General features: G+C 33.0%; 1 protein-coding gene across 2 annotated transcripts; it reads left to right on the forward strand.

Moving 5' to 3' along the window:
- Positions 1 to 680: 680 nt before the first annotated feature.
- LOC114335364 (peroxisomal membrane protein 2) lies at positions 681 to 26232 on the forward strand. Of its 2 annotated transcripts, XM_028285592.2 has the most exons (5): positions 681 to 1039; positions 1121 to 1216; positions 9896 to 10178; positions 18865 to 18969; positions 25956 to 26232. In XM_028285592.2, the coding sequence occupies exons 1-4, from the start codon at positions 951 to 953 to the stop codon at positions 18961 to 18963; spliced, it is 567 nt and encodes a 188-aa protein (XP_028141393.1). In that variant the 5' UTR covers positions 681 to 950; the 3' UTR covers positions 18964 to 18969; positions 25956 to 26232. The 2 variants fall into 2 exon arrangements, with proteins under 2 accessions (XP_028141393.1, XP_028141392.1); XM_028285591.2 differs by lacking the exon at positions 18865 to 18969 and having other exon boundaries at positions 687 to 1039.
- The last annotated feature ends 256 nt before the right edge of the window (positions 26233 to 26488 follow it).

The raw sequence follows: 26488 nt of genomic DNA on the forward strand, positions 1-26488 counted from the left end.
TTGCAAAAGCAGTAACAAAAACGGCTACAAGAAGGTGGGTAGCTCACAAATCTTTGGAATGGTGGATGAATTAACCAGGACAAAGACAGGCGAAACAGTTCATTACAGATCATTTGTCAGAATTACGGCGAATCATTAAGCAAAGACAGGAAAACAGTCAAAGCCATAGTAGGTCTACTAACAGGGCACTGTATGCTGAATAGGCACGTGAAGCTGATGGGATTGTCAGATGATGACCTGTGTAGATTCTGTCACCTGAAAGAAGAAACAGCAGAGCACATTCTATGTCAGTGTGTCAGTCTGGCAAATTTGCGGTTCTTTGCATTAGGAGAAGAAAATCCACCTCCAAATAGCTACATGGAAGGTTCAGTCGCGAAGCTATTAGACCTTTTAAAAAGGGTCAGGCCAGAGAATGTAATCTAGAAATAAAGGACGCAGAAAAAAAGAAAAGATGTTCGACTCGACATGAAGTATTGAATAAAATAGGTCTCATGAGGAAGGTAATCATTTTTTTTTTTAATGGTGGGCCCAACGACTTTAAAAATTAAAAATGTTTGGTGTTTTTATCTAACAATACTCTAAGCGACACCTGTTCATGTGTTTTGTAATATCTAATAACTAGTTGTGCAGATTTCATGGCAAATGAAAAAGACACCACCATGTAGATGGCACTACCAGTACCAAAGACATAAGACATGAAGAATTAAAATTTTTATTGTAATGTTTTATTTTGTTCTAGTACAAATGATAATAATGCAATGAAGTAAATACATTATCTTTATTACAATCTAATCATCTTATAATATTTAAATATAGTAAAATCAGTGTATGTAACACATAATATTGTGAAGTTGTTAACCTTTGGCCCCAGATCAGTACATCTATAGAAGAATCGAGTTCTGTACTGTAACTGTATCAGTTAACTATATTGTTCAGTTATTTGTAGAACAATGGTTTTATCAAAGCCTCTTGTAAATTTTTTAAGTTTCTATTTTGGCCAACTGTTCGAACATCCCCTGAGAACAAAAGCTATAACATGGTAAGTACAAAAGTAACACTCTTATTAGAATGCGGCTTTACATTAAACAACTGGAACTGTAAATTGTATTATTTCTTTTAGTTCAATTATCGCTACCGCTGGTAATTACACATCTCAAAAGTTATCAGGAGAGAAAGTAATTAATCATCACAGTCTGCTTGCCTATGGATTATATGGGTATGTTCTTAATCTAAACCATTTTAACACCTGGACTGCGTTACGAGACAAATATACCTCGTATTACACTAACAGTTGGGTGCATCGACTTTGGCGTAATGCACTGTGGCAAAGGTTCCCTACAGTGACTACAGGACATATTGTATGCCTCCTAATGCACTCAGCATAAGTTTATTTTCTCTAAATGCAGCCAAGGTGTTAAACATAGAAAGTGTTATTTATAAATATGTTAAATATATAATAGTCCTATAGAACAGCGATTCTCAATCTGTGGTACATGTACCACTGGTGGTACATTTCATTACTTGCGGTGGTACACAAAACACACAAAAAAAATTAAAATAGTAGTACTTAGTAAGTCTTCATAATACATTATAAAAATACAGGGTGTAACAAAAATACAGGTCATAAATTAAATCACATTCTGGGACCAAAAATAGTTCGATTAAACCTAACTTACCTTAGTACAAATGGGCACAAAGAAAAGTTACAGCCCTTTGAAGTTACAAAATAAAAATCGATTTTTTCCAATATATCGAAAACTATTTGAGTTTTCTTATTGAAAACAGACATATGAAAATCTTAAAAAAATATATAGTGAAATTTTATGGGGGTTTTGTTCCTTTAAAGCCCCCCCCCCCCCCCCCCCAAACTTTTGTGTATGTTCCAATTAACGTATCATTGTGGCACCATTAGTTAAACACAATATTTTTAAAACTTTTTTGTCTCTTAGTAATTTTTCGAAAAGCTAGTTTTTATCGAGATATTTTGAATATTTGTCAAATCCACCACATATTATTATTTGTATACTGTTAAGTATGATTATTATATAGAGAGCCGATAATAATATGAAAATTTATTTGTAAATTAGAGATTGAGGTATATTTTTAACCATGTTAAAAAAGAAGCCACATCTCGATAAAAGGTGCCTTATCGGAAAAATACTAAGAGGCAAAAAATTTTTAAAAACACGGTGTTCAACTAATGGTACCGCAATAATAGTTTAATTGGAACGTACACAAACATTTGGGGGTTTAAAGGCACAAAACCTCCATAAAATTGTTTTGTAAACATATTAAAAAAGAAGTCGCATCTTGATTAAAACTGGTTTATCGAAAAAATACTAAGAGGCAAAAAAGTTTCAAAAACATTGTGTTTAACTAACGGTACTACAATAATAATTGAATTGGAACGTACATAAAAGTTTGGGGGGGGGGGGGGGTTTAAAGGAACAAAACCCCCACAAAAATTTTTATGGGTGCACAAATTTCACTATAATTTCCTGCCATAGTAATGCCACATATTCATTTTCATTAAAAAATCTTCAATAGTTTTCGATATATCGGAAAAAATCGATTTTCATTTTGTAACTTAAGAGGGCTGTAACTTTTTTTGTGTGCATATTTGTACTAGGGTAAGTTAGGTTCAATCGAACTTTTTTTGGTTCCAGAATATGTGATTTAATTTATGACCTGTATTTTTGTTACACCCTGTATATGTGGTACCAAAAATAATAAAAAAAAACTGTAGGTGGTACATGACTCAAAAAGTTTGAGAACCGCTGCTATAGAAGGTTTCCTTGGTAAGTGAAAAGTATTAAAATCTTCAGGATCCATCCATCCAATAGCACTACAGCCCAAAACATGCCTTGGCCTTCTTCAGCAAGCTTCTCCAATCATTTCGATTGCTGTTCTTTACCATGAACATGTTTTTAGGAGGTTTTTGGCATCTTAATCTAATTCGTCTTCGCATCTCTTTTTTGGTCTTCCAACAGGTCTTTTTTCTTGAATTCTTGTATTTAGCAATTTTCTGGAGATTCTGTTCTTGTTCTTATGCATGCGAGTCACGTGCCCTGCCCACTGTAATCTCTACAGTTTAGTGTATTGTGCTAGAGTTGGTTCGCTATATTTTTCGTATATTTCTTTATTATACCTAATTCTCCAGTTGTTATTTTCACTTATTAATATTCACGTAATATTTTTCTTTCAAACATGTCTAATGCATTGGCAGATTTCTGTGTCACAACCCAAAAAAAAAATCTTCAGGGTATGTCCTGATAATTTTCAAGTTAATTCAGTACATCTGACATCTTTCTATTTAAGGTACCTATTGTTTTATTAATGAGCAGAAACAAATAGTTAAACCATATTGGCTTTATCATTGTGTAGGGATTGTAATGTTCTTCTCAGAGCTTTCTTTTAATGCCCCATTAGTTTCCAATACTAGATAAAGGCCAAAAATTGTATTTTGTGTCTGTGATTATTTATAGCAAACCAATAGGGCTTTTCATTCACAGTCATTTGTTTCGAGCTTCAGTCATGTGTCACATAATATTAATATATCTTTGTCATACATTATTGGTATATATATTCTTTTTCTCATGATCATTGTCGGTGACATTTTTATAACATTTATTCTAGTTATTCTAGTTGTCGATAGATGGCGCCATAATAAAAAAAATATTTTTTTTTAATTAGATAATAATATTACAAATATAATCTGTATAATTTATAAGACTATACAAATCAAAGAAAATACCATTTTATAAATGCAAGAAACACATTTGATTTGTTTTTATTCCAAATTGAAAATAAAATCTGTCAGATTTAACTAAAATGTCATGTTAGAATAAATGTCATAAATGTGTATTATCACGGACTTACCCTTTTTCCTATCATTTGTTACACACTGAAAAATGATCATGAAAAGGACAATACCACGATACAAACCAAAGACGTATGACATAGATATATTAATAGGGCTTTTCATTCACAGTCATTTATTTCGAGCTTCTGTCATGTGTCACATAATATTAATATATCTACATCGTACGTTATTGGTATATGCCAATGATACAAACCAAAGACGTATGTCGTAGATATATTAATATTATGTGACACATGACAGAAGCTCGAAACAAATGACAATCGATGAAAAGCCCTATAGAGTTGATCCTCTGGATCTTTGCACAAGTAGGTATGACATTATTTACAAATTATTTTTTATATTACGTACGTCTCTTTCCTACTCACAGAAACTAAAACCATTATCTTAAGCCGCCTGTCCATACATATCACCATGCATTAAACAGAGACAGCCATAGAATGATGGTTGCCGATTGATTTATCTTATTTACTGAGAATTGACAATTGTAAATTTTGTTTTGACAAGGTCAAAACAAATTCAAGTATAAGTTTAAATTATTTTCGTATTTATAAGTTATTAAATCATTTTTTACACTTCTTCTTCTTCTTTTATTCTCATAATCCTTAGAGCCCTTCAGGACGTCGGATGTAGGGTCTGCCTCTTATACATTTCTTCCATGTATTTCTATTGGTGACCAGGTCCTTCATGTCTCTTATATTCATATCTCTCCTTTTACCTGTATCATGGATCTGGTCCATCCATGTCTTCCTCGGCCCTCGGATTTGCCTTTTTCTTTTGTTTCCCATTTTGGCTTCATGTACATTCTTTGTTAGTCTCTTTTGCTCCATTCATTCTATGTGCACAAACATGTTCAATTTTTTGTTTTCGATCTTACTCATTATCGATTCTTGCCCCAGTTTCTCCTTATATCTTCATTTCTGAATCTTTCAAATTTCTTAACTCCAGCTATCCTTCTCATATATTTCATCTCGCTCACGTTTATCATTGATTCATGTTTCTTTTGCACAATCCATGTTTCTCCATATGTCATTATCAGGTTTTCCATGCTGTTATATACTCTGAGTTTAGTTTTATTGTCTATTTCTGTTTTCCCAAAAATTGTATTATTTAAAGAGTAATATATTCTTTAACAGTAATATTCTTTAAGAGTAATATATTCTTTAACAAACAGTTGTTATAACGACTAACTGTTACCTTCATATTCGATTTATTAGGGAAGAATCTATTTATTAGCTAATAAGGAATAGTATATTTTTTAATCTGTAGATTGTCATTTAGTTATTTAAATATGGCTAAAACCACATCAATGGAGTAATATTTGCTTATCTTCAATAAAAACACTTTAATTTCTGATTACTACAGTTTAAATATATATGTATTTACTGTAGATGTTGTTGGACAACATAAATAGGTTTCCAAAAATTGGACAGTCACATTCATAAAATGTATACCCAGTTTTCAAATGCAATCAATGAAATAGTAGTCCATTCACTGACTGTAAAATATTGCAAACCCTCCAGATTTTAAAAAACCACTTAGATTGACATGAAATTTGGCATACACATAGGTAACATGTCAAAGAAAAAAAGTGATATTGTACCGATGTGTACTTTGGGGGTGAGTTTCACCCCTTCTCAAGAGTGAAAAAATATACGTTCAAAATAAGTCCGGAAATGGATAAACTGACTAATTCTAAACAGCTTTTGTTCTGTAGAGTTTGTTCACTAAGTTTTTTTTTTTTCATTAACACTTTTCCGAGTTATTTGCGAGTGAAAATGTTCATTTTTTAACAAAAAACAAACACGTTTTTAGATGGTTTTCTCAGTAACTCAAAAAGGAAGTATTTTATCAAAAAAAAAACACTTTTAGCAAAAATATAGCTTATGAAAACGTGGTGTATGTATGAGGTCTCTAGACCCAATAGAAGCAGTGTAGCTAATGAAAACTAGGTTCATAATCGTCAAATTCCAAATCGAATTTATTTCAATGTGAAATATCCAAAAAATGAAGTACTTTTTGAACAGCATTAAACAACAATGGCTTATTTTCAAATAAGCCCCAATTACTCATAGTCCTGTCGCCAGGGGGGGTACAACGGCCTCCTTAATTCAGATGGACTTACCCAAGTTTTTTTTATATATTTTGACCCGCAGAATACGAATTTTTTGGTTAACAGTTGATCCGGATTTCGATAAGATTGTTATAGACAAAGAACTTGAGGAATTACATAACAGCGATTTCTCGCAAAACGAAATTTTTTTTTGTATTTTTTGGGTCATTTTAAGCAAAAAATATTCCTACAAGTTTTTTCGTAGAATGCATAGTTTTCGAGATAACCGCGGTTGAACTTTCAAAAAATCGAAAAATTGTAATTTTTGAACCCGAATAACTTTTGATTAAAAAATAAAGTAGCAGTTCTGCTTACCGCATTTGAAAGTTTAAGTCAAATTATATCGGTTTTGATTATTTGCATTGCTACAACTTTATTATTTTATTGTTAAACAAAGTTATAAACACCTAGTATGTGAGTGATGTTTTCAATGATTTCTCATTTAAAATCGAACGAGTAGGTAGAGTAGCTATAAGTGCAAGCGAGGCAATTTCTACGTAGCATGCGTTAAAACGCATGTATTAGGTACGGGAAACACTATGTATTTATAGATTTGTTTAACAATAAAAAAATTAATTTTTAGCAATTCAAATAATCAAAACCGATATAATTTGACTTAAACTTTCAAATGCGGTAAGCAGAATTGCTATTTTATTTTTTAATCAAAAGTTATTCGGGTTCAAAAATTGCAATTTTTCGATTTTTTTAAAGTTCAACCGCGGTTATCTCGAAAACTATGCATTCTACGAAAAAACTTGTAGGAATATTTTTTGCTTAAAATGACCCAAAAAATACAAAAAGATGTTTTGTTTTGCGAGAAATCGCTGTTATGTAATTCCTCAAGTTCTTTGTCTATAACAATCTTGTCGACATCCGGATCAACTGTTACCCAAAAAATTCGTATTCTACGGGTCAAAATATATAAACAAAACTTGGGTAAGTCCATCTGAATTAAAGAGGCCGTTGTACCCCCCCTGGCGACAGGACTATCATTTAGAGTCTTGAAATTGAATGTTTAAACTTCAATTTGGGCACTTTTCAAGCCTCGAAAATGCGAATTTTCTCATTTTTCCATTTTAACTCGCTTATAACTCGAAAACTATTAACTTTTGAGAAAAATGACAACAGACGTTCTTTGTTTAAAATGACCCAAAAAAACTAAAAAAATATATTCCGGTGCAAAAAAGGTACCTAAAATTACCTAATTTAAAAAATGTGTAAATTTCTGCCCAAAAATTTCACCGGGCCCTCTTCTGATTTGTTTAAAGGGAACGTTTTTTTAAATGGAACAGAAATCCGCAAAGAAATATTTTCATACAAGATGGACTAGCTAAAATTGTATAATAGTCTATTAACTAGTTTTATGTTTATTGAGTCATTAATTACATTGCTTCCGCTTAAAATAATATTCTAATGAAGTTATTTGAGTTTTATAGACTAATGACTTTTTATAGCACTTATATATCATCCAAAAACAAGTTGTTGTTCATTGTCCTTGACTGCACAATACTATAGTTTTTTTATATATGTAGTATCACTCATAATAATAATTATTATCATAATTACTTACAAAATATTACTTATCTATGAGTCATTCACAGCACAAATTGATTAAAAAACCTACTGGAGAAATGACATAAAATAATCTATAAATAATGATGGTTATGTAAATACAAATGGTGAAAAAAAAATGTTATTTTCTGGTGTCCTAAATATTAACACCAGAAAACAAATTTTGTTATTGATTAATATCGGCAACGAAGTTTTTTATTTTCACCAGTACATAATATACTAATTAAATTAACTATACACATTATAGTCCCTTTACTCACGATTTTTGCTCCAAATTTTAAAGAACCGCTTAGATTGATATGAAATTTGGCACGCCAAAGAAAAAAAGTTATATTGTGCGGATGTGTGCTTTTGCCCTGAAGGTGAGTCTCACCCCTTCTCGGGGGGTGAAAAAAACTGCGTTCAAAGTACCCAAGTCCGAAAATTGATAAACTGACTAATTCTTAGCAAGTTTTGTTGTAAAGAGTTTTTTTCACTAAGTCAATAATTTTCGATTTATTTGCGAGTGATTATATGTTCATTTTTCAACAAAACAAAAACACATTTTTAGACGGTTTTTCGCAAATTACTTACTCAAAAAATAAGTATTTTATCAAAAAAAAAAACAGTGCCTATATGAGGTCTCCAGACCCAGTAGAAACAGAGTTGTATACAGTGATGAGCGAGCTAATAACCGGCAAAATAACGGAAAAGATAGAAAACATAATACATTGCCAAACAAAAAGAGATGAAACTAGTGGTGGTAGAAATTATCGTTATAAACGTATAAATTAACATTACATTACATAGTTTCCCACCTTTAGACGTATCAGAGGAGTATGACAACTGTCACTGTGACAGTAGAATTTTATAAAATACTCCTGTCACAGACCCCTAAAGATGGGAAACTATGTAATGTAGTGTTAATTTATACGTTTATAACGATAATTTCTACTTCTACTAGTTTAATATCTTTTTGTTTCGCAATGTATTATGTTTTCCATATTTTTCGTTATTTTGCCGGTTATTAGCGCGCTCATCACTGTATAATGAAAAAGTTCATATTCATAAAATTCCAAATCGAATATTTCAACGTGAAGTAACAAAAAGATAAAGCACTTGTTGAACAAAACTCATCCTAACTTTTTTAGTGTTTAAAGTTTAGAAAAGTTTTATTTTTGTTTTTTATAAGTTTTCTATCATCAAAAGTAAGCAAGTTACGCTCAAAGTACAAGATTCCTTTTTTTTTCTTAAAAAATATCGGGAAAATCACCCCTAATTAGCACCTCAAAGAAAAGTAATCGTTACCGTTTCACAAGCGGCTTTACTCAAGTTTTATTTATATGATTTGTAAGTTTCATGTGTTCAAAGTGTTTATTTTTGAAAAATTTTGGTTTTAAAATAAACTTTTTTAATTTATTCTAATTAAATAGGTAACTTAAAAATTATTACTGATAGGTACCAAAAATCTCAAAGAGTAAAAAAATCTCAAAGAGTAGGTTTTGTTTTTATGAATAATTTAGATTTTTTTATTTTCTGTAAGATAAAAATTGGTTAAGATATGGCTGTTCAAAATTTGTATACACTCATGAATAGTGACTCGTTCAAGCCACTTCTACTATAGCCCTTTAAAAAATAAGCACGTTGAGCCATTGAAACTTTTTTTTTATTTTGGCCTTGGTTTAGAACTAGAACCTTTAGCCACGTAATTGTATATCTTATCACTAACTCAGGTGTAATGTGTAGTGTGTGTGCGTTGAGTAAGTGTCTTGTTACTTTGCAAAGTCGACGTCATTGTCTTTGCAAAGAGACGCTAATTGTATCCGAACGTCTGCGGTCCCTCCGGTGAGTACCGATCCCACAAGGACAGAAACCATTGAAACTTACAGATCATAATATGATCTATATTATAAACATTACAAACACGAGTAAATCAACTTGTGAAGTGGTGACGATTAATCAGTTAATAGTGACATTTGGGATGATAATTAAGGGGTGATTTTCACGTTTTTTTTTTATTAATAAGAAAGGGCCAACTTTATTTTGAGCGTAACTTGTAGGAGAAAACTCATCCTAACTATTTTAATGTTTAAAGTTTAGAAAAGTTTTATTTTTGTTTTTTATAAGTTTTCTAGCATCAAAAGTAAGCAAGTTACGATTAAAATACAGTTGATTCTTTTTTTTTCTTAAAAAACATTTTGTGCCGGTGAGTGTACATTTATTCAGAAGGAAAAAATGCTTATCCAAGGCCTGTATTTCCAATGGCTCAACATTTGCACATTTTTTTCGTCCTCATAATCTTTTAATTTGTTCTTATTATTAAAAAATAAAATCACATATTTCAATTTCAGATTAATTTTTGGCGGAACCATCCCCCATTACTTCTACAGCTTCCTGGAAGGAGCAATATCCGAAGATGCCTCATTTGCTGTTGTCAGGAAACTGCTACTTGAAAGACTGATCTATTTACCGCTCTACCAAGCCTTCACATTATACGTATTAGCTAGAATGGAAGGAAAAAGTCACAATGCTGCTATGAAACAATTGCAAGATTTGTATTGGGTGCTCCTCAGCAGTAGTTGGAAATATTTGACTGTCATTCACTTGCTCAATCTTAGTGTTGTTCCTCCAGTGGTAAGAATGTTAATATATTACGTCAATGTTTCATTCATTGTGACTCTACTAACAGTTACAAACTATGGGTTTGGCACATTGTTCAAAACCAAATGATTTCTGACTGTTTAAGAGATGAATAGGTATTACTCAAATGACACTCTGGTCTCTGGTGGGCCAAACTTTTATCTAAAAGTTTCTAACAGACCGATTTAGTCCATGTAATGAAGCTTAAAATAGGACAAATCCTCGCAATTTTTACAGAATGGCGATTTGCTTGAAAATTTGGGAATAAGTAGTTGATAGTCCAAGGATCAAAATTTACCATGGGGGTGGTTGCTACCCCATCTCGGGGGGTGGAAATTTTTTATTATATTTTGACCGCAAAAGTTGGTAAAAACATTCATTCTAAGCAAAAACGTTTTATACATTTTTTTGATAAAATTAATAGTTTTCGATTTATTCGCTATCGAAAGTGTTAGTTTTATATCGAAAAAATCAATGATTTTAATCAGTTTTCTGCTAATAACTCAAAAAGCTTTGGTTTTATCAGAACAACTTTGCTTAACAAAAATGTACCTTTTGAAAAAATAAACAAAATCGTTTCTTTAAATTTTCTTTAAGGCCAATAGTAATTGAGCTTTATTTTATTATATGTTAGCTTTTCTTCGTGAAATGCTAAATATTGTAGTTTCAAAGTCAAAAGACGGGAAAACTATGCATTTTTCGAGAATAACTTGTTCAAACTAATTTAAAGTATTTCAAAATATCTATTTCCAGAAATAAAAAAAAGTCTAGTTCAAAAATTAAGTGACTTATGATGAAAAGAATGCCAGTCCCTTTTTTTCAGCGAAAAAGTGATCGGAAGTCACCCCCTAATCACCATCCTAATTAAAATTGGTCATTGGTTTTATTTGGTGTTCTTTATTTATGTATTGTTAATAGGTTCTAGAAGTTTGACCGGCTGAGAATTATTAGTTTTTAAAAAAATTGAATTAAAAGCGAATGAAGAATTTTTGGAGTTTGGTAAAAAATGCTCTTTTCTTCAGAATAGAAAGATTAGTATTAGAGATACGAAAAAATTTTTAAATATGAAATTATAGCATATTTCATTCACAAGAACTTGGTTTGCAAAAATTTTTTCTACGGTAAAAATTGAGTGAGGTATTGACAATTAAAACTTCTAATAACATGCAAAAACCACCTTTACCAACCCTTTCAAAGTCACCACTTTTTGCGACTGTGGATGTTAAAAGGATTTAATATTAATAGCTTTATAGATCTTGTACAAACCTACAAAATTATTTTTTAACAAACTTTCTAAGATAAAAAATAAAAAAGTTACGGTTAAAAAATCAATAATATTAATATAATGTTACGGGGTTTTCAGTCATTGGCCTTATTCTTTGTTCTTTATTTATGTATTTATCACGGTATTAATATGTAATAGGTTCTATAAAAGTTTGACTGGCTCAGGATGATTAGTTTTTAAAAAACTGGAGATAAAAACGAATAACGAATTCTTGTAGTTTGGTAAAAATTTCCTTTTTTTTCAGAATAGAAAGATTAGCATCAGATATACGAGAAAATGTTTAAATATGAAATTGTGGGATATTTAATTCCCAAGAGCTTGGTATGAAAAAATTGTATCTATGGCAAAAATTTAGTTAGTAGTAAATGAGTATATATCGAAAAACATTGTTTTTTCGATATAAAACTAACACGTTCGATAGCGAATAAATGGAAAACTATTAATTTCATCAAAAAAATGTATAGAACATTTTTTGCTTAAAATGAATGTTTTTATCAACTTTTGCGGTCAAAATATAATAAAAAATTTCCACCCCCGAGATGGGGCGGCAACCACCCCCATGGTAAAAGCGCCTTTCGGCATCATATAGATTTTGATCCTTGGACTATCCACTACTTATTCTCAAATTTTCAAGCAAATCAATTCATTCTGTAAAAATTGCGATGTGAAAAGCTTCGGTACCTGGACTAATTTTACTTGCTATATAAAAACACTTTAAGCAGATGAAACAGAACCAGTTTATTGAGGTACCACCAAACTGGAAAAGTTTTTGATTCATATTTTCTTCTTCATTATATACGAGAATTGTTTGATAACTACACGGCCTACAAAAAAATTGGACTTTAATTCATAAATCAAATATTAACAAATTAGTTTTAATAATATGACTGAAGTATTTACATTACTTCATAGAAGTTTTCAATTAAATTGGCGAACACGACTTTTCCAATCTCGAAGAAATATCAAAGTTCTCGAAAGAATTAGTTACTGCTGAGCCTTTTTTTCCAAAAAACACTTTCTTCTTTACTACTTGATAGGTACACAATTGCCATAATTTTTTCTGTTGGCAAAACTGTTTTTGCCTCCTTTGTTTTGAGTAGTATGGATCTGTATAACAAGACCCTATATGTTTCATGAAGTTGATGCTTTGGACTTAATTAGTTATTAACAAATTAATGTCAAAATATGGTCAATTTTTGCCTTTTTCGTCTATCGGCAAAAAGTGAAGCATTCGAAGCAAAAGATAAAAGTGAACGACAGTTTATGTTTCCTTTCTTTGAGAAAAGAAGAGAGGTCCTAGATACAAAATTCATTATTAAAATAAAGTTAAAAATAAATAATGATTTAAACCTGAAACCTTTCTTGGTAAAAAGTAAATTGGTAAATTGTAAAAGTCGGAGATAAAGGATGTTACTAGTGAAAAAGATCAGCAAAGGGAAACTTCTAGCTGAGCCTTGAATCGGTGCAGGAGCTGGGAGCTGGTGCATTATTTAACACCAAACTAAACCTGGGAGACACCCAATAGATGTTAACAGTTACAAAGTATGAAGCTAATAATCTAATGAGACTACATCTTCCCTTGTCTCTATGAAGTGATTTGAGTCAATGCTTTAATGAATGTTATTTCTAATGGCAATATGTTTTTTGGTCTGGCCCACACGCTTTATTACAAATATGTTATTACAAACTATAAAAGAACAAAGGATTTGTTATAGTTTGATCGGCGATAACAATAACAATTTAACTAAAATTAAGCTATACACGCCAGCCTGCGACAACATGATTTCGTTAGTTCCCTATACAGGGCGTTTAATATATTGTTTAATTCTCGGAATTATGAATATTTGAGATTAAACGACCAGAAAGTGGTTTCAAGAAAGGTTTCAGATTTAAATCATTATTTATTATTTCAATTTTAATTTTATTTTAATAATGAATTTTGTATCTGGGACCTTTCTTCTTTTCTCATTTGAAGCAAATTTGAGGGTAAGAAACTAATGAGTAATATAAAAAATGGCGCTTTTTAAATGTTTCTATCCTTATTTGTTGCTAAAAAATGGCAAAATAAGTTAGAAACGCTTTATTATAAAATAACTTTTTTAAAGACAAACTTAGAACCTTTATATTACATGAAATGTTGGGTATTGTGGAGCTTAAAATATGCTCAAATTTTTAAAGCAATCGATCAAATAGTTTAAAAGTTATTTTATTTGTTTACCCCAAATTAAACTTTTTTATAAGAATATAAGTCAGAAAATAATAAAGTTACAGTAATTCTACGGGTAGCTTTTGAAAGAGAAAGGTTTATTCTATCAATATTATTTAATAAAATTGAAAAAAAACAATTTAAATATTGCAAAATCATTTTGCACAAACATGACGATTTTTTGCTTATAAACAATTTTAACCATTACTTGAAGGAAAATTATTGTTTCATAGTTGGAAAACATGCATATGTTCATAAATGTTGAAAGAAAAAAGTGATCCTGTCAATTTGGGATGTTTGCCTGCTGGGTCAGTGTCACAAACAGGCTTCTTTTTTTTTCGAACTTCGTTTTCCACTCCTTTCTTTGATTTGGCTTCGTTGACTTTATTTTTCCAAGATCTTCTCAGTCGTCCTCTCCTTGTTGTTCCTCTTGGGCTCCATTCTGCAAACTTGTGTATCCATGTGTCTTCTGCTATGCGTACTTTGCCGTACCACTTTAGTCTATATATTGCAGGGCATCTTTTTCCACTTGCATTCTTCTCCTTATCTGTCAATTTGGTATTCTGTCTCTTCTGGTCAGATCTTCTCCAGTATTCCATTTAGGTCCAGTATTCCTTGTTAACAAGGAAGGAGGAGCATCCAATGATGCTTCGACTTATATGTTTATTTCATTGCTGTAAATAAATCTTGTGGCCACGTTCGCTGGAGTCTTCTGATTGTTGGTCCTTTCTTGTAGAGATGTTCAATCAGATCGTTGTCGTGGTTTTTTGTTCGACTTTCATGGTTGGTCGCTGCCTGCTGTATTTCATTTCTTACAAAGGGAATATTCAGATCATTGTGAATCGTGTGATTACTGACATACCAGGGGGCGCCAGTAATTGATCTAAGGACTTTCGATTGTAATCGCTGTATGGTTGTGATGTGCGTTAATTTATCGCATCCCCAGAGATGGATACCGTACATCCAAATTGGTTTCAATATGGTTTTGTACAGGAATAATTTGATATTTAATGACAATGTGGATATCCTACCAAGGAGCCAGTACATTTGTCTAAACTTGAGATCCAACTGCCTGCGTTTCATTTGGATTTGTTTATTCCATGTTAGTCTTTGGTCGATATGCAATCCAAGGTATTTCACTTCTGTGCTGGCAGGGATGTGTGTATTGTTAAGTGTAAATAGAGGACAGGTTTCCCAACGGATATTAAATGTTACTTGTGCGGACTTTCATTGATTTTAATTTTCCATTGTTGTAACGTGCCCCAAAAGAGGGTGTTATTTGTATAACGTAACAAGGGGATAGAAATTGGACAAGATGTTGATATGTCATATTATAAGGGGCTGTTACACAACGAAATTTATAGCCACGGTCGCTTAGTCTCAGATCTAATGGGGTGTGGATTCTTAAGGGATGTTATAGTATACTCTTATTAGCTTAGAAATAAAATAAATAGAAAATACCAAAATAAGGATGTTAAATTAAAATAAAATATAATATTGGGCGCCACTGGTTACCTAAAGGAAACCAAAATTTCACAAAATGGAAATATTAAAAGAAAAATAGATCGCTACATCAAAATAAAACAAAAATATAGTCACACAGAAAATATACATAATATACAAAATATTATAACGTAACTTACCTTAACGACTCTATACTATTTTCTATACTCAGCCAGTTTCTTTATTGTTCGTACGATTCAAGAGAAAAGGAAAAGAAATAATAAATTTGTAGTCAACAAATTAAACATTATTTATTAAAAAGCAAAAAAAAATGAATTTGTGATCTCTTACGGTTTTACAAAAAGAGATCGTGATTACAAAAAAATAAAATAGAAAGTTTACAAAATATACCTTGTTTATCAGTCCTTGAATCTTCCTGTGGTTGTTGTTAGTCCAAGGCGCGATTTCACTGCACTAAAGTCACAAAATTGATACAACAAAAGTACATCAGGTTATCCATAGTTCATTAAAAAAAAAACTCCATAGTTCATCAAAAAAAAAGTTTTATGGAAAAATTCAGCATTTATCTCTTTAACAAATTGGTACTGCTCACAAACCAAATATTAAAGAAAACTTTACTATTTCTTCAGTAAGTTAAACTGGATAAAAAAAAATATAAAATAAAAGCAACTCCATGCTTTAACTGCATTGTTAGAAACTGCTAACACAAAAAAAATTCTAACTGTTGCTGCCTGCATATGAAAAGATTATTATACCGGCATTGGTATAGCATAGTCGCGTTCACCCAAAACAGCGAAACGCGGTATGGCCTGCGGCTTGCTTAGACCGTACTGGAACTCCAACACAAAGACTTCTGGAATAAAATTGCACAATAACTTCACCTTACACAAACTTAACTGGTAACTCAACCGTTCAGGTACAGCTGCAAGCAACGGACCCTCCGAGGCTAACTCAACTTGAACTCTCTACCGCTCAAACGTAACTCCTTCTCGATCTCCTCAAACACCAACCTTCCAAAAATCAACGCCCTCTCAAAATCAGAAGTTTACCTTCCCACAATCAGTTCTCGACCCAATTGCAGACTTTAATTCTCAATTAATCAAATCTTCACCAATAAGAAAACCAAAATCACTTTCCGTCAAACCTCTAATTTGACGCCATGCATATTTCTCCACCAATAAGAAATCAGATTCCCTGTAAGCAGTTTTCTCTAGGTTCCCATGCCCGTTCTCACGACAAACTCAAGGTATTGACAAGTCAGCAAATAGGACACTTGTAAGACCCTATCGCTGATCTACTTATCCTACATAAACATTCAGAGGCCTTAATATCAACATGCCATAGTCCAATAGCCGCCAAAAATACATTATAAGAGAATTTATGATCTCCGAAAACAATTAGCTCTTTGTCGGCGAGCTACACGTCATATTCTGCATAAAGACAGAACCGTTTTTCTCAGTATTGTAAACAACTCAAGGCATATATCTACGCCGAATTCCTGAGAACATAAAATCAATCTAATATTGTGAGAACGACAACAACTCACAAATCCAATTCCACGCAATAACGCGGTCCCAACGATCATGATATACAGGGTGTAACAAAAGTGTTACAAATGTAAACTGGGTCGGAATTTCAAATAACTTTGGTACCGTTATATTGTTTGTACCACTCTGCGAGTAGATTTAGGTGGGTTTGGAGATAAGAAGAGGCATCTACTGGATTCTCATTAATTGATAATTCAGCTACTTTATCTGCAAAGGATGCAATAATTGTATTATTGTGTGTTTCTGTTAAATCCGATGTGATGATAAGGAAAAGTAGTTGACCCAAAATGCTGCCTTGTGGGACCCCCGATTCCATGGTACAAATGGTGGATTCAGCGCTACCATGTCTAACGGAGTATGAGGTAGTAGTTACTCGATAGAGTATTTTTAATTTAAGAAGCAGTCCAGGATGTCATACTCTATCGAAAGCCTGGGAGATGTCGAGAAATACGGTATTGCAATATTTCTTTTCTTCGCGGTTCATTGCAATTTCATTAACTATCCTATGAATTTTGTGTGTTGTCGAGTGGTTTTCACGAAAGCAAAGGCAACTTGATATTATTATTTATTTATTTTTTGTTAAAAGAAACGCCAATGAATTTTGCCACACCATATAGTATGGTATAGTTAGACCCACACTCAGACATCCAAAGTGAAAGTTATCCTCCAACACCAAATTGTTCTATATGGTCCACATGATGTTCAGAAAAAAGTCACACCATTTTGAGCGTCGGGTTTGGGGGGGAGAGGGGGGAAAAATCTGCAAATTCGTAGTTTTTTACGTTTCTCGTCAATATTTCTAAAACTAAGCGGTTTAGCATGAACAACCTTCTACACAAAATTGTTCTACATTAAATTGGAAATAAAAAAGGCCCATGCATAACCCCTCTAAAATGAACGGTTCAAAAGTTACGGAGGTAGTATAGTATAATTGGTCCAAAAAAAGGCCTAACCCAGTCATCTAAAGTAAAAGTTTTCCTTCAACACCAAATTGTTCTATATGCTCCACATATTGTTCAGTAAAAAGTTACACCATTTTGAGCGTCCGGTTTGGGGAGGAGATGGGGGAGAAGTCGGGAAATTAGTAGTTTTTTTTAGGGTTTTCGTCAATATTTCTAAAACTATGCTTTATCGTAAGGAATGTTCTATAGAAAAATGTTCTACATAAAATTTAAAACCAAAATGGTTCTATACATAATTGTTAAAAAATCAACGGTTCCAGAGTTACGGAGGGTGAAATATGGAGGTTTTCGATACTTTTTATATTCACCGATTTCTCCCCCTCTCCCCCCCAAACCCGACGCTCAAAATGGTGTGACTTTTTTCTGAACATTATGTGGACCATATAGAACAATTTCGTGTTGGAGGATAACTTTCACTTTGGATGTCTGGGTTTTTGGTATAGCTATATCATAAATATTGCCCAAAAAATATAAAAAGTATCGAAAACCTCGACTTTTCACCCTCCGTAACTCTGGAACCGTTGATTTTATAACATTTATGTATAGAACATTTTTTGTTTTTGTATATAGGATTGTTTACGCTAAAGCATATTTTTAGAAATATTGACGAAAAACCTAAAAAACTACTAATTTACCGGGTTCTCTCCCATCTCCCTCCCAAACCGGACGTTCAAAATGGTGTAACTTTTTACTGAACAATATGTGGACCCTATAGAACATTTTGGTGTTGGAGGAAAACTTTTACTTTGGATGTTTGGGCTAGGCCTTTTTTTGAACCAGTTATACTATACTACCTCCGTAATTTTGGAACAATTCATTTTAGAAAGATTATGCATAGGGCCTTTTTTATTTCAAATTTAATGTAGAACAATTTTGTACACAGGGTTGTTCATGCTAAACCGCATAGTTTTAGAAATATTGGCGAAAAACTTAAAAAACTACGAATTTACCGATTTCTTCCCCCTCCCCCCCCCCCCCCCAAACCCGACGCTCAAAATGGTGTGACTTTTTTCTGGACATTGTGTGGACCATATAGAACAATTTGGTGTTGAAGGATAACTTTCACTTTGGATGTCTGGGTTATGCCATCTTTTGGATCAACTATACTATACTAATATCTGTTTTTTGCCATGTAATTATTCAACAATTCTAATATAATGTTTTGCGAGAAGCTTTTTCATTTAAGTACATATTAGATAAAATATATATTTTCTAGCCGTATACTTTCATTGAAATGCACCGTACAATTTTGAGATTTGTACCGTCTGGTTCCAAATCAATTTCTTTCAGTAAATTTGATATGACTCCTATGTGATGATAGGTTAGTACTTTCTTTTTGGGTATGTTAAAAGGTAATGTCTGAAAATTGTATGTTGATTGGCGGTTTCATTGCTTATATCATCAACGTTAAGGGTAGATACAAATACAGAGGCCAGGAATATTGGATGATGTAAGTGAAACAAGAATAACGACAAATTTTTGAATTACAAATGTAGTTACACCAAACATTTGTGTAAATAAAAATCCACGAGGAAAATAAAATTCCTGTAGCTGGCTGTATACCATAAATCACAAAAAATACAGGATTCTTTGTAAAAAGTATAATTAAAAGACCCCAATAAGGATCACAACACAAAACAAAACTTTTTCGGATTAACAAGTAATCCATCATCAGTGTTAAGCCAATAGCATGCATGCGTGAGCCACCAAAAAGTTATGGGTAAAAACCCTTTAAAAGTTATAAGATCTTATGATACTATATATTTTGTTTAAAGTAGTTAGATGTTGCAAATATTCCTGAATATTACCCAGGGCAACACCGGACTCTAACCCACGTGGATGTGGTATGAGAGGATTGAACCTCACATATTGAAAATTGAGTGTCAACTCAAGTTGAGTTGACACTCAATTGGGTTGCCCTGGGTAATATCCAGGAATATTTGCAACATCCAACTATTTTAAACATAATAATATATAGTATCATATAAGATCTTATAACTTTTAAAGGGTTTTTACCCATAACTTTTTGGTGGCTCACGCATGCATGCTATTGGCTTAACACTGATAATGGATTACTGGTTAATCCGAAAACATTTTGTTTTGTGATGTAACCCTTATTGGGGTCTTTTAAATATACCTTTTACAAAGGATCCTGTATTATTTGTGTAAATAACTGTTTTGCATTTCTCATTGGTATGTTAATTATAGTAAAAATGGGGATTGTAGCAATCATGTAGCATGGTACGGGTGGTCCGATAAGTACTTAGCCGCTGCGCTCTATGACGTCACTATCGCAAGGGAAATATATTATCGTATAATACATTCTTGTAGATGACCTACGTCAAAATCTCAGTCAAATCGGACTTGCAGTTTTGATTTGACCGCGCCTGGAAGCGGGCGTGTCTGGGATTTTAGAAAAATGAAACAAGAACATATATCGTTGATTCGATTCTTGTTTTTTAAGGGAAATCGGGCAGTGAAATCAAAGAGCGTTTGAATGCTGTGTACAGTGACTCTTCTCCTTTAATACCCACCGACAAAAATTAATTTAACGAGTTTTAACGTGGTCGGACGTTGGTTTTTGATGATTCATGCGCATTTTATTTTATTTATTTAGCGTATGGCACCTGACACATTTACATTTATTTTGTATAAGACAATACATAGGTTCACAAACGTACATCTAACTTATTTACATAGTCTATCGACTCTGGAGTCGCCATCAGGAAATCCTCTGACCTTCCATGATATAATCTTGTGGGACACTGTTCTGTGATGTGGTAGATGGTTTGTGGTTGTCCACAGTCACAGAGTGGGGATGGTCGTTTACCCCATTTGTGCATCATGTAACCACATCTGCCGTGCTGGGTTCTGATTCGGTTCAGCATAGACCATGTGTTGCGTGGTAAGTCAAAGCCTGGTGGTTTTTGTGTGATGCAGGGTAAGTTGCTATTTTGTTGTTCCATCCATTCTCGAGTCCATGTTGTCGTTAAATTGAACTCACCCTCCACAGCAACCTTCGCTGTTTTTATTGGTGGTCGTCTGGAGCGTAGACGGTTACCGTTGGCGGCATCTATATCTTGATGGATTGGCAGGTTCTCGTTATCTACTATCTTTCTGTACTCACTAGTGAGTGCGTGTATGCGTCGTAGTTTGGGTGGTGGAATGTGGCTCAGTACTGGGAGCCATTGCGTAGGGGTGGATTTGATAACTCCAGCAATCATTCTCATTGTATTATTCAATTGGGAATCTACTTTGTGTATATGTGGGCTGTTAAGCCATGCTGAAGAGCAGTATTCCGCAGTTGAAAAGACTAGGCCCAAGGCAGATGATCGCAAGGTGGAAGCCGATGCTCCCCATGTTGTGCCGCACCGCTTCTGGATGATGTTGTTTCTGGATTTAAGTTTTCCGCTGTTTTTGTCAGATGTTCCTTGAATGATAGGGTTCTGTCAAGAGTCACCCCAAGGTACTTTGGTGTTTTATTGTAGGCGAGTGTGGTGTTTTCGAACTGAATATTGAGTATTCTTCCTGCAAGCTTGTTATTTAGGTGGAAACTGGAAACCTCTGTTTTCGTAGCGTTTGGTTGGAGCCTCCATTTACGGAAATATTTTCCCACTATGTGTAAGTCCGCCGTGAGGATTTCTTCTGTTTCTTCAAATGACTTACACCTTCTTGCAAGGACCCAGTCATCGGCGTAACCAAACTTTCTTGATCTGGTTTCTGGTATATCAGAGATGTATAGGCTAAAGAGAAGAGGAGCCAGGACAGATCCCTGAGGCAGTCCATTCTTCAGTTTCCTTGGGGTGCTGATGTCAGATCCCATGACCACTTGAATCGTTCGGTCGGCTAGCATGCTGTTGATTATTCGAGCGGTGGATTTACAGGGGATTGTACGGAGGAGCTTGTATATCATGCCTTCTCTCCAGACTGTATCGTAGGCCGCTGTTAGGTCTATGAATGCGGCTGCAGTTTTAAGTTTTCGCTGGAACCCTGCCTCAATAAATGTGGTAAGTGAAAGAACCTGATCTGCGCAGCTTCTTTTGGGTCGGAAACCTGCCTGATCAACCGGTATTGTTTCAAGCAGCTTTGTGCTAATTCTATTGTAGATAAGGCGCTCTAGAAGCTTAAACGTAACCGATAGTAGGGCTATTGGTCTGTAATTCTTAGGGTTATTATCATTTGGTTTCCCTGGTTTTAATATGGCAATGACCTTCGAGCGTTTGAGTTCCTGTGGTATGATACCGGTCTTCATAATGTCCATGAAAAAGTGGGCTATCCATTCTCTCGCATATTTGCCGCAGTTAATTAAGAATTCGGGATGAATATTGTCAAAACCTAGGGCTTTACCTGGCTTTACATCCTTGAGAGCAATAGTGACTTCTTCGGAAGTGAAAGGGCGGGAGTATTCGGTGTCTGTAGATTGGAATTTTAAAGTTTTGAGCTCTCGTTTTACCTTGGTTGTATGTGACTTGTCTTTCGGTGTTCTAGATGTTGATACCAGATGTGAGGCAATAGTGTTTGGGTTAATTGTTCTTTTTTTCCTTGTTATAGGAGTTCCGCTTCCTAATTTTCTTAATAGTGTCCATGCTTGCCTGCTTGATGTTTGAAAATTAAGACTTTCTACAGTTTCGGTCCATTTTTGGAAATTCTTGTTATCCGAAGCGCCCTTTCCCCCAATTATTTCGGATAACGGAGGTTTTACTGTATACCTCATATCCGGGAAAATTCGAATTTTTAAGTTATAGGCTTCATAAGTATGATTAAATCTATTTCCTATGGGAAAAACGGTTTCTCAAGCTCAATAATTCCTGTAATAGCTTCAGTTATCATACTTGACCTTAGATCCATCAGATACTACTGGTTAATACGTTTCAAACTCATGTTTACTGATCAAAATCGGTTAAGCCGTTTAGAAGTTATTAAGCTACAAAAGTATAATCCAATTAACGATTATTCCCGAAATGGTTTATGTAGTTGTAGTAGTTAACGACGCTAAATTGGATCTGGCAACGGGCAATCCGACTTCATTTACCGGCCATCTCAATATTTTTTTCAATCTATTTTGAATAGAAAAAAATCTAGTGTACATTCGATGAACACTAGATCATTTGGGAGGTAATGCAACAAAGGTGACCATTTATAAAGCTTAACGTGTAAGAGAGGAACGTTGCATTCAACTTCATACATTTAATTTATAAATAACTTTGAAAAACTCCTGACACAAGAATAAAAAACCGCTAAACGCCGTAAAAATGAGTGGCGCATACAATATTCCAACTACAAAAGATCTGATATGAATATTACGTGGCGCGAAAATGTATTTTCATTTTGATGCAAAACGAAATTCTAGTTTTATTTTAAAATATTTTTCCACAATATTTGCTAAATTTGAAGTAAACGCGCCACAAAAGAGTTTCAAATTTCAAACTGTATCAAAGTTACTCTTTTGTGGCGCGTTTACTTCAAATTTTGGAAATATTATGGAAAAATCTTTTAAATAAAATAAAACTAGAATTTTGTTTTGCATCAAAATGAAAATACATTTTCGCGCCACGTAATATTCATATCAGATCTTTTGCAGCTGGACTATTGTATGCGCCACTAATTTTTACGGCGTTTAGCGGTTTTTTTATGTTTGTATCTTAATTACATCGAATTGTCCAATTTGCAAATATTTGTTTGGCTTTATGTGATAATGTTTTTAGCCATACTAACAAAAATCGCTTAGATTATTAAAATATGAAGAAATAAGTAGATGTATACCCGTTTGCATATTTACAAATGCTCCTATACTACGGCACCAGAGTGCCGAAATCGGTTAGCCTTTGAAATACACTATTACGCTACAAACCCTCATTGATTTCGGCACTAATTAAATTAAAATACTTCTATTAAATTTTGGTGTCTAAGTTTTTATTGCAATTAATATTATTGTAAGCATTGTATATTTATATTTCAATTTATTGCTTGAAAATAGGAATAGAAATGTATTTTCTTTTCTGAAAAATGTCTTTGGCAGAGCCAATTAGCCAGACTTGTTTGTGATTGATTGCAGATTCATAGTCATAAATTTCGTATTTCATAACATAACTACTACCATTGATTAATAACTCTACTACAATATTATTTTTATAGATACCTAGGTACATTTTGTTGCTTAACTTTTATTTTTTTTTTTATAGAAATGTCTAAACTGCAATAAACCTAGCATATTTAAGAATATTTTTTGACCCTAACCCTAGAAACAAATAAAACAAAAATTATAAAAAGAGCCATTGAATAAAAAAGAAATAAATATTTTTTATTTTTATTTATTTATAGGTACAGTGGAACCTCGATAACTCGGATTAATCGGGACCGCGGCCGATCCCGGTTATCGAAAATCCGGGTTAGCCGGAGAATATGGTAAAAATTAATAAAATACGGTATACTTACAGATAAACTCCCGTTATAATTGAAATAACATGAAATATATAAAATATGCACAGTACCTACACATCTAAATTATTAAAAACTCGCAAACACAAACCTAAGCAAACGGAAGCAAACAATACAAGACTGTACTACACACAATACAGTCACAATCGGAACGATGTTATGAACAGTGAAAACTAAGACCATGGTTTAAAAGAGAATTTTTTAAATCGTCTTTTAGTCTTTTTTAAACAATGCTAAGACAGTTTGGAATAAATAAAGGAATAACAGGTGCCTGTTGTTCCTGATAAATACGAGACAATGACTTGCGCTCTGCTACCGCCGCCGTGTGCCATGAGTCATTTTTACTATCGTATACATAGTTCAAATTACACAAATACACATTATCTCTCAAATATTATATTACATACTATCCCTTGCAAGATAATTCGGATGGAATTCCCCAGATTAAGAGACTGGGCCGATATCAAGCACAAAATAATCTGGGGAATTCCATCCGAATTGTCTTTCAACGGATAGTACATTTTTATTGTTGAAATGTTTGTCTGATGAAAATTGGTCCGGGTTAGCCGGACTTCCGGGTTATCGGGGCCGACTTATTGGGATTCCACAGTACATACATAATTACTGGTATACAGTGCGTCCATAAAGTATCGCATAAATTCATTATTAACTAAATAAACAACATTATTAGAAATTACCGAATCAGGTCGACTTTTGATTTTAATTTATGATATTTGGCATGTATATCATACTAGTGACGTCATCCGTCTGGACGTGATGACGTAATCGATGATTTTTTAAAGGAGAATAGGGGTCGTGAGCTAGCTCATTTGAAAGGCAATTCAATTCTCTACTCAATATTATAAATATTAACATAATTTTTTATACAGGGTGTTCTATTTTTTATATTAAATTAATTGACACAAAAAGACGAATGTGCGTAATTTATTTAATTAAAAATACATTTTCCACCTGTCATAAAACAGAAATAAATTTCGCTTAAATTAAATGTTCAAATTGTCAAGAGACAGGTGGGTGGAGCTTAAACATTGAAATTAATCAAAAAGTAATGTTTATATTTGAAATAAACATTTTTATTTTCTGTTTTCTGACAGTGGTAAAATGTATTTTGAATTAAATAAACTACGCAAAGTCTTCTTTTTGTGTCAATCAATTTAATTAAAAAATTGTTTTTGAATACCCTGTATAAATAATGATGTTATTGTTTATATTACTGAATAGAGAATTGAATTGCCTTTCAAATGAGCTATCACACGATCCCTATTCTTATTGAAAAAATCATCGATTACGTCATCACTTTCAGACGGATGACGTCACTAGTATGATATATATGCCAAAGAATCATAAATTAAAATCAAGAATCGACCTGTTTTGGTAATTTCTAATAATGTTGTTTATTTAGTTAATAATGAATTTATGCGTTACATTACTGGACGCACTGTATACGAGTAATTATATCTGTACTTATAAATAAATAAAAATAAAAAATATTTATTTGTTTTTTATTCATTGGCGTTTTTTTTTATTTTTGTTGTATTTGTTTCTCGGGTTACGGTCAAAGAACACATTCTTAAGTATGCTAGGTTTATTACAATTTCGACATTTCTATTTGAATACAATAAATTGAAATACACAATAATTACAATAATATTAATTGCAATAAAAACTTGGTCACCATAATTTAATAGATGTCTTATAACTTAATAGGTGCCTAAAACAATGAGGGTTTGTAGCGTAATAGTGTATTTCAAAGGCTAACCAATTTCGGCACTCTGGTGCCATAGTATAGAAGCATTTGTAAATATGCTACCCGTTTGATTTGAACTTATCTTTTTAATGCCTTTTCAGCTCCGAGTACTCGTCACTAACCTAATGGGCTTCTTCTGGACCATCTATCTAGCAAATAAGAGAAGACAACAACAAGCAAAAAGCAAGAGATCCAAGTAAACTTATTAATTGATACATAATCTAGTGATGATACTTGTTCTGGGATTTTTTAGGGTTGTGTTGGTATTATAATAACTAATTTAATTGTTTATATCAGTTATTTTTGTATTATGCGGTTACTGTAATTGTCCAATTATAATATATAAGTAATTCTTACAAATATATTTGTATAAACTTACTTTTAGTTTTTATCAACATCATCATCACATAGCCAATGTCCACTGTCGGACATGGGCCTCCTCAAGATGTCTCCACCGTTCTCTGTCCTGCACAGCTGCAATCCAGTTTGTCGCTATTCTTTTAATGTGTTCCGTCCATCTGGTAGGTGACAGTGGCGTGCGGTGACTTTTTCTAAAGGGGAAGCGATTCAATAAGGATATAAAAATATTTTCTTAAGGGTCGAGGGTCGAGCCACTTCCCACCTGATAACACTC

Source organism: Diabrotica virgifera, chromosome 1 (assembly GCF_917563875.1).
Source record: "Diabrotica virgifera virgifera chromosome 1, PGI_DIABVI_V3a".
NCBI lineage: Eukaryota > Metazoa > Arthropoda > Insecta > Coleoptera > Chrysomelidae > Diabrotica > Diabrotica virgifera.

Bases quoted from the DNA above. Each gene is read 5' to 3' on its own strand.
- LOC114335364 (XM_028285592.2), top strand. From the start codon at position 951: ATGGTTTTATCAAAGCCTCTTGTAAATTTTTTAAGTTTCTATTTTGGC. The intron at 1,040-1,120 runs GTAAGTACAAAA...TATTTCTTTTAG, and splicing joins AGAACAAAAGCTATAACATG to TTCAATTATCGCTACCGCTG. The intron at 10,179-18,864 runs GTAAGAATGTTA...TATATTTTCTAG, and splicing joins TTAGTGTTGTTCCTCCAGTG to CCGTATACTTTCATTGAAAT.